The sequence below is a fragment of the Salmo salar genome, chromosome ssa06, assembly GCF_905237065.1.
Source record: "Salmo salar chromosome ssa06, Ssal_v3.1, whole genome shotgun sequence".
Lineage (NCBI taxonomy): Eukaryota > Metazoa > Chordata > Actinopteri > Salmoniformes > Salmonidae > Salmo > Salmo salar.
In genome coordinates this window covers 83,145,753-83,159,070 of record NC_059447.1, presented here as the reverse complement: position 1 = coordinate 83,159,070, position 13,318 = coordinate 83,145,753, and the positions used below count along the sequence as shown (strand labels likewise).

General features: G+C 48.2%; 1 protein-coding gene across 11 annotated transcripts in view; it reads right to left on the bottom strand.

Annotated features, from left to right (window-relative positions):
• Positions 1 to 13,318, bottom strand: part of LOC106608213 (gephyrin) — a 186,584-nt gene that overhangs the window by 9,165 nt on the left and 164,101 nt on the right. For all 11 annotated transcript variants that reach the window (XM_014206027.2, XM_014206030.2, XM_045721084.1 and 8 more), the window contains 3 exons: positions 10,992 to 11,084; positions 7,571 to 7,626; positions 5,560 to 5,679 (listed from right to left, as the gene is read on the bottom strand). In XM_014206027.2, the coding sequence (XP_014061502.1) occupies positions 5,560 to 5,679; positions 7,571 to 7,626; positions 10,992 to 11,084 (269 nt within the window). The remainder of the gene's footprint in view (positions 1 to 5,559; positions 5,680 to 7,570; positions 7,627 to 10,991; positions 11,085 to 13,318) is intronic.

The window sequence follows — 13,318 nt, the reverse complement described above, 5'->3', positions numbered from 1 at the left end:
TCAACACCTTCCCTACTGTCAGCACCTTCCCTACTGTCAGCACCTTCCCTACTGTCAGCACCTTCCCTACTGTCAGCACCTTCCCTACTTTCAGCACCTTCCCTACTGTCAGCACCTTCCTTACTGTCATCCCCTTCCCTACAGTCATCCCTTCCCTACTGTCAGCACCTTCCCTACTGTCAGCACCTTCCCTAATGTCATCCCTTCCCTACTGTCATCACCTTCCCTACTGTCATTCCCTTCACTACTGTCTCACATTCCCTACTGTCATCCCTTCACTACTGTCATCCCTTCACTACTGTCATCCCTTCACTACTGTCAGCACCTTCCCTAATGTCAGCACCTTCCCTACTGTCAGCACCTTCCCTACTGTCAGCACCTTCCCTACTGTCAGAACCATCCCTACTGTCAGCACCGTCCCTACTGTCAGCACCGTCCCTACTGTCAGCACCGTCCCTACTGTCAGCACCTTCCCTACTGTCAGCACCGTCCCTACTGTCAGCACCGTCCCAACAGTCAGCACCGTCCCTACTGTCAGCACCTTCCCTACTGTCAGCACCTTCCCTACTGTCATCACCTTCACTACTGTCAGAACCGTCCCTACTGTCAGCACCGTCCCTACTGTCAGCACCGTCCCTACTGTCAGCACCGTCCCTACTGTCAGCACTGGCCCTACTGTCATCACCGTCCCTACTTTCATGACCTTCCCTACTGTCAACACCGTCCCTAATGTCAGCACCTTCCCTACTGTCAGCACCTTCCCTACTGTCAACACCTTCCCTACTGTCAGCACCTTCCCTACTGTCAGCACCTTCCCTACTGTCATCCCCTTCCCTACTGTCAGCACCTTCCCTACTGTCAGCACCTTCCCTACTGTCATCACCTTCCCTACTGTCATCCCTTCCCTACTGTCATCACCTGCCCTACTGTCAGCAACTTCCCTACTGTCAGCACCTTCCCTACTGTCAGCACCTTCCCTACTGTCAATACCTTCCCTACTGTCATCCCTTCCCTACTGTCAGCACCTTCCCTACTGTCATCCCTTCCCTACTGTCATCCTCTTCCCTACTGTCATCACCTTCCCTACTGTCATCCCTTCACTACTGTCATCCCTTCCCCACTGTCATCCCTTCACTACTGTCAGCACCTTCCCTACTGTCAGCACCGTCCCTACTGTCAGCACCGTCCCTACTGTCAGCACCTTCCCTACTGTCAGCACCTTCCCTAATGTCATCACCTTCCCTACTGTCATCCCTTCACTACTGTCATCCCTTCCCTACTGTCATCACCTTCCCTAATGTCATCACCTTCCCTACTGTCAGCACCTTCCCTAATGTCAGCACCTTCCCTACTGTCAGCACCTTCCCTACTGTCAGCACCGTCCCTACTGTCAGCACCGTCCCTACTGTCAGCACCGTCCCTACTGCCAGCACCATCCCTACTGTCAGCACCGTCCCTACTGTCAGCACCTTCCCTACTGTCAGAACCATCCCTACTGTCAACACCTTCCCTACTGTCAGCACCGTCCCTACTGTCAGCACCGTCCCTACTGTCAGCACTTTCCCTACTGTCAGCACCTTCCCTACTGTCATCACCTTCCCTACTGTCAGCACCGTCCCTACTGTCAGCACCGTCCCAACTGTCAGCACCGTCCCTACTGTCAGCACCTTCCCTACTGTCAACACCTTCCCTACTGTCAGCACCTTCCCTACTGTCAGCACCTTCCCTACTGTCAGCACCTTCCCTACTGTCAGCACCTTCCCTACTGTCATCACCTTCCCTACTGTCATCCCTTCCCTACTGTCATCACCTGCCCTACTGTCAGCAACTTCCCTACTGTCAGCACCTTCCCTACTGTCAGCACCTTCCCTACTGTCAATACCTTCCCTACTGTCATCCCTTCCCTACTGTCAGCACCTTCCCTACTGTCATCCCTTCCCTACTGTCATCCTCTTCCCTACTGTCATCACCTTCCCTACTGTCATCCCTTCACTACTGTCATCCCTTCCCCACTGTCATCCCTTCACTACTGTCAGCACCTTCCCTACTGTCAGCACCGTCCCTACTGTCAGCACCGTCCCTACTGTCAGCACCTTCCCTACTGTCAGCACCTTCCCTAATGTCATCACCTTCCCTACTGTCATCCCTTCACTACTGTCATCCCTTCCCTACTGTCATCACCTTCCCTAATGTCATCACCTTCCCTACTGTCAGCACCTTCCCTAATGTCAGCACCTTCCCTACTGTCAGCATCTTCCCTACTGTCAGCACCGTCCCTACTGTCAGCACCGTCCCTACTGTCAGCACCATCCCTACTGCCAGCACCATCCCTACTGTCAGCACCGTCCCTACTGTCAGCACCTTCCCTACTGTCAGAACCATCCCTACTGTCAACACCTTCCCTACTGTCAGCACCGTCCCTACTGTCAGCACTGTCCCTACTGTCAGCACTTTCCCTACTGTCAGCACCTTCCCTACTGTCATCACCTTCCCTACTGTCAGCACCGTCCCTACTGTCAGCACCGTCCCAACTGTCAGCACCGTCCCTACTGTCAGCACCTTCCCTACTGTCAGCACCTTCCCTACTGTCATCACCTTCACTACTGTCAGCACCGTCCCTACTGTCAGCACCGTCCCTACTGTCAGCACCTTCCCTACTGTCAGCACCTTTCCTACTGTCAGCACCTTCCCTAATGTCAGCACCCTCATTACTTTCATTACTTTCTCTACTGTCATCACCTTCCTTACTGTCATCACCGCCACTACTGTCATCACCTTCACTACTGTCATCACCTTCCCTAATGTCATCACCTTCCCTAATGTCATCACCATCACTACTTTCATCACCTTCCCTACAGTCATCACCTTCCCTACTGTCATCACCTTCCCTAATGTCATCACCATCACTACTTTCATTACTTTCCCTTCTGTCATCACCTTCCCTACTGTCATCACTGTCATCACCTTCACTACTGTCATCACCTTCCCTACTGTCAGCACCTTCCCTACTGTCAGCACCTTCCCTACTGTCATCCCTTCACTACTGTCAGCACCTTCCCTACTGTCAGCACCGTCACTACTTTCATTACTTTCTCTACTGTCATCACCTTCCTTACTGTCATCACCTTCACTACTGTCATCACCTTCACCACTGTCATCTTCTTCACTACTGTCAATCACCTTCACTACTGTCATCACCGTCACTACTTTCATAACCTTCCCTAATGTCATCACCATCACTACTTTCATCACCTTCCCTACAGTCACCACCTTCCCTACTGTCATCCCTTCACTACTGTCATCACCTTCCCTAATGTCATCACCTTCATTGCTTTCACTACTTTCCCTACTGTCACCACCTTCCCTACTGTCATCACTGTCACTACTGTCATCACCTTCACTACTGTCATCACCGTCACTACTTTCACCACCTTCCCTAATGTCATCACCATCACTACTTTCATTACTTTCCCTTCTGTCATCACCTTCCCTACTGTCATCACTGTCATCACCTTCACTACTGTCATCACCTTCCCTACTGTCAGCACCTTCCCTACTGTCAGCACCTTCCCTACTGTCAGCACCGTCCCTACTCTCAGCACCGTCCCTACTCTCAGCACCGTCCCTAATCTCAGCACCGTCCCTGCTGTCAGCACCTTCACTACTGTCAGCACCTTCCCTACTGTCAGCACCTTCCCTACTGTCATCCCTTCCCTACTGTCAGCACCTTCCCTAATGTCATCACCGTCCCTACTGTCAGCACCGTCCCTACTGTCAGCACTGTCCCTACTGTCAGCACTGGCCCTACTGTCAGCACCGTCCCTACTTTCATCACCTTCCCTACTGTCAACACCGTCCCTAATGTCAGCACCTTCCCTACTGTCAGCACCTTCCCTACTGTCAGCACCGTCCCTAATGTCAGCACCATCCCTACTGTCATCCCTTCACTACTGTCAGCACCTTCCCTACTGTCAGCACCGTCACTACTTTCATTACTTTCTCTACTGTCATCACCTTCCTTACTGTCACCACCTTCACTACTGTCATCACCTTCACCACTGTCATCTTCTTCACTACTGTCAATCACCTTCACTACTGTCATCACCGTCACTACTTTCATCACCTTCCCTAATGTCATCACCATCACTACTTTCATCACCTTCCCTACAGTCACCACCTTCCCTACTGTCATCCCTTCACTACTGTCATCACCTTCCCTAATGTCATCACCTTCATTGCTTTCACTACTTTCCCTACTGTCATCACCTTCCCTACTGTCATCACTGTCACTACTGTCATCACCTTCACTACTGTCATCACCTTCACTACTGTCACCACCTTCCCTAATGTCATCACCGTCACTACTTTCATCACCTTCCCTATTGTCGTCACCTTCCCAACTGTCATTCCCTCCCCTAATGTCATCACTACTTTCATTACTTTCCCTACTGTCACCACCTTCTCTCCTGTCATCACCTTCCCTACTGTCATCACTGTCACTACTGTCATCACCTTCCCTACTGTCATCACCGTCACTACTGTCATCACCTTCACTACTGTCATATCCTTCCCTAATGTCATCACCGTCACTAGTGTCATCACCATCCCTACTGTCATCCCTTCACTACTGTCATCACCTTCCCAACTGTCATCACCTTCCCTAATGTCATCACAGTCACTACTTTCATTACTTTCCCTACTGTCATCACCTTCCCTACTGTCATCACCTTCCCTACTGTCATCACCTTCCCTACTGTCATCACCATCACTACTGTCATCACCTTCCCTACTGTCATCACCTTCACTACTGTCATATCCTTCCCTAATGTCATCACCGTCACTACTGTCATCACCATCCCTACTGTCATCACCATCCCTACTGTCATCCCTTCACTACTGTCATTACCTTCCCAACTGTCATCACCTTCCCTAATGTCATCACAGTCACTAATTTCATTACTTTCCCTACTGTCATCACCTTCCCTACTGTCATCACCTTCCCTACTGTCATCACCGTCACTACTTTCATCACCGTCACTACTTTCATTACCTTCCCTATTGTCATCACCGTCACTACTTTCATCACCTTCCCTATTGTCATCACTGTCACTACTTTCATCACCTTCCCTACTGTCATCCCTTCACTACTGTCATCACCGTCACTACTGTCATCACCGTCACTACTGTCATCACCGTCACTACTGTCATCACCTTCCCTACTGTCATCACTTTCCCTACTGTCATCACCTTCCCTACTGTCATCACCTTCCCTACTGTTCCATTCAAACACCTTCCCACCAGCCCTGCCTAGCCACACTGCAAAGTCCCACAGCCCCATGAACTTGACCCTATACCCTGGAACTAGGCCATATCTCCCTTGTTAGAATCAGTAGTAGTAAGGTCCTGTGGGCCATTCTGGCTCAGACAAAGCTTGCTTCCTTACTTGATTTACTTATCCCTCCTGAATATTTCCATTATTATTATTACACCATCCTTCTATAGACCCTCTTTTGTCCCTCTCCATAGGGCTATGGGTCAGGGGTCAAAGGTGAGACTTACGTCCTCAGACTCACGGAGCAGCTCTGTATCCTCCACCTGCACCACAGCGTCTGCCCCACAGGGGATAGGAGCCCCTGTCGTCACCCTCATCACCTGGCCCGGCATCACTGTGTGGGTGGGCTGCAGGGACAGAGAGAGAAAGAGAGAGACTGGTGTCAAATATGCACACATGCGCACACACATGCAAATTTACAGACAGAAACCCACATGCACACACACACTGCAAACATATCGGTGGAATATTCCCGTAGGCCAGGGGTTCCCAAACCCATTTTAATATCAAAAAGCTGTTTGATTACATCAAAAAAGTAATGTAATCAAAGGCTAATGTTTCCTGTTTTTATTGGGGCTTTGACAGTCTACTACAAATCAGTGTGACAGTACTTTTGGCAGTATTTCAATCTGAAGGAAGTATGGATTGAAATGACTGAAATGCATCAGAAATGTATTGGGAAGTTCAGAAGACCATCAAGCAATCATTTCGTTACTTCACTACATTCTTAAAGAAAATGATGTACTTTTTTACTCCATACATTTTCCCTGACACCCAAAAGTACTCGTTACATTTTAATGCTCTGCAGAACAGGAAAATGGTCCAACGGCACAACACCACATCTCACCATACATACAGTAAGTAGGTGTATTAATGTGTCAGTGTGTATGTGATACTGTGTCATGTGTCAGTGTGTATGTGATACTGTGTCAGTGTGTCAGTGTGTATGTGATACTGTGTCAGTGTGTCAGTGTGTATGTGATACTGTGTCATGTGTCAGTGTGTATGTGATACTGTGTCTTGTGTCAGTGTGTATGTGATACTGTGTCATGTGTCAGTAATACTGTGTCATGTGTCAGTGTGTATGAGATACTGTGTCATGTGTCAGTGTGTATGTCATACTGTGTCATGTGTCATGTGTCAGTGTGTATGTGATACTGTGTCATGTGTCAGTGTGTATGTGATACTGTGTCATGTGTCAGTGTGTATGTGATACTGTGTCATGTGTCAGTGTGTATGTGATACTGTGTCATGTGTCAGTGTGTATGTGATACTGTGTCAGTGTGTCAGTGTGTATGTGATACTGTGTCAGTGTGTCAGTGTGTATGTGATACTGTGTCATGTGTCAGTGTGTATGTGATACTGTGTATGTGTCGTGATACTGTGTCATGTGTCAGTGTGTATGTGATACTGTGTCATGTGTCAGTGTGTATGTGATACTGTGTCATGTGTCAGTGTGTATGTGATACTGTGTCATGTGTCAGTGATACTGTGTCATGTGTCAGTGTGTATGTGATACTGTGTCATTTGTATGTGTCATGTGTCAGTGTGTATGTGATACTGTGTCATGTGTCAGTGTGTATGTGATACTGTGTCAGTGTGTCAGTGTGTATGTGATACTGTGTCATGTGTCAGTGTGTATGTGATACTGTGTCATGTGTCAGTGTGTATGTGATACTGTGTCAGTGTGTCAGTGTGTATGTGATACTGTGTCAGTGTGTCAGTGTGTATGTGATACTGTGTCATGTGTCAGTGTGTATGTGATACTGTGTCTTGTGTCAGTGTATATGTGATACTGTATCATGTGTCCGTGTGTATGTGATACTGTGTCAGTGTGTATGTGATACTGTGTCATGTGTCAGTGTGTATGTGATACTGTGTCAGTGTGTCAGCTTGGGCCAGCGGGCCACCTGTGGTGGAGTAGGCTGCTGAGTAATTCAGTATGCTGACTCAGTTTGGGAGCGCTACACACACACACACACACACACACACACACACACACACACACACACACACACACACACACACACACACACACACACACACACACACACACACACACACACCTCACAGTCTGACACAGTCTCACTTAAATATACAATGTTGGTCCAGGGGGGAATAAACGTTGAGTGTGTGTTTTGATATATCTCTCTTCATGAAGGAGGGTACCAGCCAAGTGCTTCACCCTGAGTATACACAGGGTGAAGTAAGTGTGTGTGTGTGTGTGTGTGTGTGGACCTGTTCTCCAGCCTGGGACTCTCCGATGATGAAGCGGTCGCCTGGGCCGTCAGCCGCTAAAAAGAAAATACATATTTTAATGTAATGACATAAGTTTGTGTTTGTATGATTGTGTGTATATGCTGCTGTGTGTATATGCTGCTGTGTGTATATACTGCTATGTGTATATGCTGTTGTGTGTATATGCTGCTATGTGTATATACTGCTATGTGTATATGCTGTTGTGTGTATATGCTGCTGTGTGTATATGCTGCTGTGTGTATATGCTGCTGTGTGTATATGCTGTTGTGTGTGTATATGCTGCTGTGTGTGTATATACTGATTGTGTGTATATACTGATTGTGTGTATATGCTGCTGTGTGTATATACTGATTGTGTGTATATGCTGATTGTGTGTATATGCTGCTGTGTGTATATGCTGCTGTGTGTATATGCTGTTGTGTGTATATACTGATTGTGTGTATATACTGATTGTGTGTATATGCTGCTGTGTGTGCATATCGATGTGTGTATATACTGATTGTGTGTATATGCTGCTGTGTGTGCATATCGATGTGTGTATATACTGATTGTGTGTATATGCTGCTGTGTGTATATACTGATTGTGTGAATATGCTGCTGTGTGTGTATATACTGATTGTGTGTATATACTGATTGTGTGTATATGCTGATTGTGTGTATATACTGATTGTGTGTATATGCTGCTGTGTGTATATACTGATTGTGTGTATATACTGATTGTGTGTATATACTGATTGTGTGTATATACTGATTGTGTGTATATGCTGATTGTGTGTATATACTGATTGTGTGTATATACTGATTGTGTGTATATGCTGCTGTGTGTATATGCTGCTGTGTGTATATGCTGCTGTGTGTATATGCTGCTGTGTGTATATGCTGCTGTGTGTATATGCTGCTGTGTGTATATGCTGCTGTGTGTATATACTGCTGTGTGTATATACTGCTGTGTGTATATACTGCTGTGTGTATATACTGATTGTGTGTATATACTGATTGTGTGTATATATTGCTGTGTGTATATACTGATTGTGTGTATATACTGATTGTGTGTATATGCTGATTGTGTGTATATATTGCTGTGTGTATATACTGATTGTGTGTATATACTGATTGTGTGTATATACTGATTGTGTGTATATACTGATTGTGTGTATATACTGCTGTGTGTATATACTGCTGTTTGTATATACTGCTGTGTGTATATACTGATTGTGTGTATATACTGATTGTGTGTATATACTGATTGTGTGTATATATTGCTGTGTGTATATCTGGATGGTTGTACAGTCGTCTCAAATAAAACTGTGAAGGACCTCGGCGTTACTCTGGACCCTCAACTCTCTTTTGAAGAACATATCAAGACTGTTTCAAGGACAGCTTTTTTCCATCTATGTAACATTGCAAAAATCAGAAACTTTCTGTCCAAAAATGACGCAGAAAAATTAATCCATGCTTTTGTTACTTCTGGCTGGACTGCTGCAATGCTCTACTTTCCGGCTACCCGGATAAAGCACTAAACAAACTTCAGTTAGTGCTAAATACGGCTGCTAGAATCCTGACTAGAACCAAAAAATTTGATCATATTACTCCAGTGCTAGCCTCCCTACACTGGCTTCCTGTTAAGGCAATGGCTGATTTCAAGGTTTTACTGCTAACCTACAAAGCATTACATGGGCTTGCTCCTACCTATCTTTCCGATTTGGTCCTGCCGTACATACCTACACGTACGCTACGGTCACAAGACGCAGGCCTCCTAATTGTCCCTAGAATTTCTAAGCAAACGGCTGGAGGTAGGGCTTTCTCCTATAGAGCTCCATTTTTATGGAATGGTCTGCCTACCAATGTGAGAGACGCAGACTCAGTCTCAACCTTTAAGTCTTTACTGAAGATTTATCTCTTTAGTAGGTCCTATGATTAAGTATAGTCTGGCCCAGGAGTGTGAAGGTGAACGGAAAGGCTGGAGCAACGAACCGCCCTTGCTGTCTCTGCCTTGCCGGTTCCCCTCTTTCCATTGGGATTCTCTGCCTCTAACCCTATTACAGGGGCTGAGTCACTGGCTTACTGGTGTTCTTCCATGCCGTCCATGGGAGGGGTGCGTCACTTGAGTGGGTTGAGTCACTGACGTGGTCTTCCTGTCTGGGTTGGCGCACCCCCCTTGGGTTGTGCCATGGCGGAGATCGTTGTGGGCTATACTCGGCCTTGTCTTAGGACGGTAAGTTGGTGGTTGGAGACATCCCTCTAGTGGTGTGGGGGCTGTGCTTTGGCAAAGTGGGTGGGGTTATATCCTGCCTGTTTGGCCCTGTCCGGGGGTATCATCGGATGGGGCCACAGTGTCTTCTGATCCCTCCTGTCCCAGCCTCCAGTATTTATGCTGCAGTAGTTTATGTGTCGGGGGGCTAGGGTCAGTCTGTTACATCTGGAGTATTTCTCTTGTCTTATCCGGTGTCCTGTGTGAATTTAAATATGCTCTCTCTAATTCTCCCTTTCTCTCGGAGGACCTGAGCCCTAGGACCATGCCTCAGGACTACCTGGCATGATGACTCCTTGCTGTCCCCAGTCCACCTGGCCGTGCTGCTGCTCCAGTTTCAACTGTTCTGCCTGCGGCTATGGAACCCTGACCTGTTCACCGGACGTGCTTGTTGCACCCTCGACAACTACTATGATTATTATTATTTGACCATGCTGGTCATTTATGAACATTTTAACATCTTGACCATGTTCTGTTATAATATCCACCCTGCACAGCCAGAAGAGGACTGGCCACCCCTCATAGCCTGGTTCCTCTAGGTTTCTTCTTAGGTTTTTGGCCTTTCTAGGGAGTTTTTCCTAGGGAGTTTTTCCTAGCCACCGTGCTTCTTTCACATGCATTGCTTGCTGTTTGGGGTTTTAGGCTGGGTTTCTGTACAGCACTTTGAGATATCAGCTGATGTACGAAGGGCTATATAAATACATTTGATTTGATTTGAAATGATATATGCTGCTGTGTGTATATACTGCTGTGTGTATATACTGCTGTGTGTATATGCTGCTGTGTGTATATACTGCTGTGTGTATATGCTGCTGTGTGTATATACTGCTGTGTGTATATGCTGCTGTGTGTATATATTGCTGTGTGTGCATATCGATGTGTGTGTGTCATTTAGCTGACTGTGTTTCAGTGCCTCCTGGCTCCTAATGTAGAACAGAAAGGACATATCAGCACTACACTATGACCTGAGATTGAAGTACAGTGCGGTACATTGTGTGTGTGTGTACAGTGTGTGTACAGTGTGGTACATTGTGTGTCAGTGTGGTACATTGTGTGCGTAGTGTGTGTACAGTGCGGTACATTGTGTGTGTGTACAGTGTGGTACATTGTGTGTGTGTACAGTGTGGTACATTGCATCACAGTACAGACCTCTTACAGCATAACCATCCTTTACAGAGGCAGGGAATGGGGGCAGGTTGTCTTTGGCATAAACTTCCTGAGCAAGGACTCGACCCATCCCATCTATAGAGAGAAAGAGAGAAAGGAGGGAGAGAGAGAGGAAAAGAGAGAGAGAGTAGAGGTTGAGAGAGAGAGAGAGAGAAAGAGAGAGAGAGTAGAGGTAGAGAGAGAGGAATTGAAAGAGAGAAAAAGGTAGAAGGAGAATGTAGAGAGAGGAAGAGTAGAGGTAGAGAGAGAGGAATTGAAAGAGAGAAAAAGGTAGAAGGAGAACGTAGAGAGAGGAAGAGCAGGGAGAGAGAGCGAGAGAGGAAAAGAGAGGGAGATGTACAAGAGAGGGAGGTGGAGGGAGAGAGATGTACGAGAGAGAGGGAGAAAGAGGGAAAGAGATGTACAAGAGAGAGGGAGAGAGAGAGAGGGGCGGGAGAAAGATGTACGAGAGAGAGGGAGGGAGGGAGGGAGAGAGAGGGAGAGAGAGAGGGGACGGAAGGGAGGGAGGAGTGAGTGAGAGGGAGATGTACGAGAGAGGGAGAGGGAGGGAGAGAGATGTATGAGCGAGAGGGAGAAGGAGGGAGAGAGATGTACAAGAGCGAGGGAGAGAGAGAGAGAGAGAGGGAGAGAGGGAGATGTACGAGAGAGAGGGAGGGAGGGAGAGAGGGAGGGAGGGAGGGAGGGAGGAGGGAGGGAGAGAGAGAGAGAGAGGGGAGGAGAAAGAGGGATGGAGAGAGATGTACGATAGAGAGGGAGAAAGAGGGAAAGAGATGTACGAGAGAGAGGGAGAGAGAGAGAGAGAGAGAGAGAGAGGGCGGGAGAGAGATGTACGAGAGGGAGGGAGGGAGGGAGATGTACGAGAGAGAGGGAGAGAGAGAGGGAGGGGAGAAGAAAGAGGGAGGGAGGGAGGGAGAGAGGGAGGGGAGGAGAAAGAGGGAGGGAGGGAGAGAGAGGGAGGGGAGGAGAAAGAGGGAGGGAGGGAGAGAGAGGGAGGGGAGGAGAAAGAGGGAGGGAGGGAGAGCATCTGGTTCAGATGTAGATACAGAGAGACATGTGCCGGAGGTGTGTGTGTTAGTGAGAGAGTAACACCTCTCATCAGGATCTCTGTGACTCATCACCTGACCAGAACTGCGCGCGCACACACACACACACACACACACACACACACACACACACACACACACACACACACACACACACACACACACACACGCACACACGCACCCGCACACACGCACCCGCACTCTCTCTTGTCCCTCTTCCCCACATGTAACAATCTAAAAGTAGAAATGTTGGAAATATCTGTATAAGAATCATAAAAAACTGCCGGTTAGACAGCCGGTTAGACTGCCGGTTAGACAGCCGGTTAGACAGCCGGTTAGACAGCCGGTTAGACTGCCGGTTCGGTTAGACAGCCGGTTAGACTGCCGGTTAGACAGCCGGTTAGACAGCCGGTTAGACGCCGCCGGTTAGACAGCGGTTAGACTGCGGTTAGACTGCCGGTTAGACAGCCGGTTAGACAGCCGGTTAGACAGCCGGTTAGACAGCCGGTTAGACAGCCGGTTAGACAGCCGGTTAGACAGCCGGTTAGACTGCCGGTTAGACAGCCGGTTAGACAGCCGGTTAGACAGCCGGTTAGACAGCCGGTTAGACTGCCGGTTAGACAGCCGGTTAGACAGCCGGTTAGACAGCCGGTTAGACAGCCGGTTAGACAGCCGGTTAGACAGCCGGTTAGACTGCCGGTTAGACTGCCGGTTAGACAGCCGGTTAGTCTGCAGAGAGAGAGAGAATGATTGACAGAGCGAAAGACAGAAAGAGAGAGTGGGCGGAAGAAGAAAGCGCTGCATTAAAATACCATGAGCTGCTAATAGTCTATAAATAGTGTGTGAGGGTGTGATTTACACACACACACCCTCCCCTACCCCAACACAAACCACTGTCCCCAACAGTAGGGGAGCTGTTCCATCTGTTTCCTGTCTAAATATTTAATCCAACACCTCCACCCCTTCATACTTCCATTCTAACACCCCATCATGAAACAGACTTTCTCAAAACAAAATGAAACATCGCTATACAGGGTAAAAATAGAAGACACAGAGAGAGAGACCACCATGGCTGTTCTATTAGTCATGACTGAGACAGAGCTGAATCAGGAGTGTGTCCAAGCCCCCCCCCTGGCCCTGTCCAAGCCCTCCCCCTGGCCCTGTCCAAGCCCTCCCCCTGGCCCTGTCCAAGCCCTCCCCCTGGCCCTGTCCAAGCCCTCCCCCTGGCCCTGTCCAAGCCCTCCCCCTGGCCCTGTCCAAGCCCCC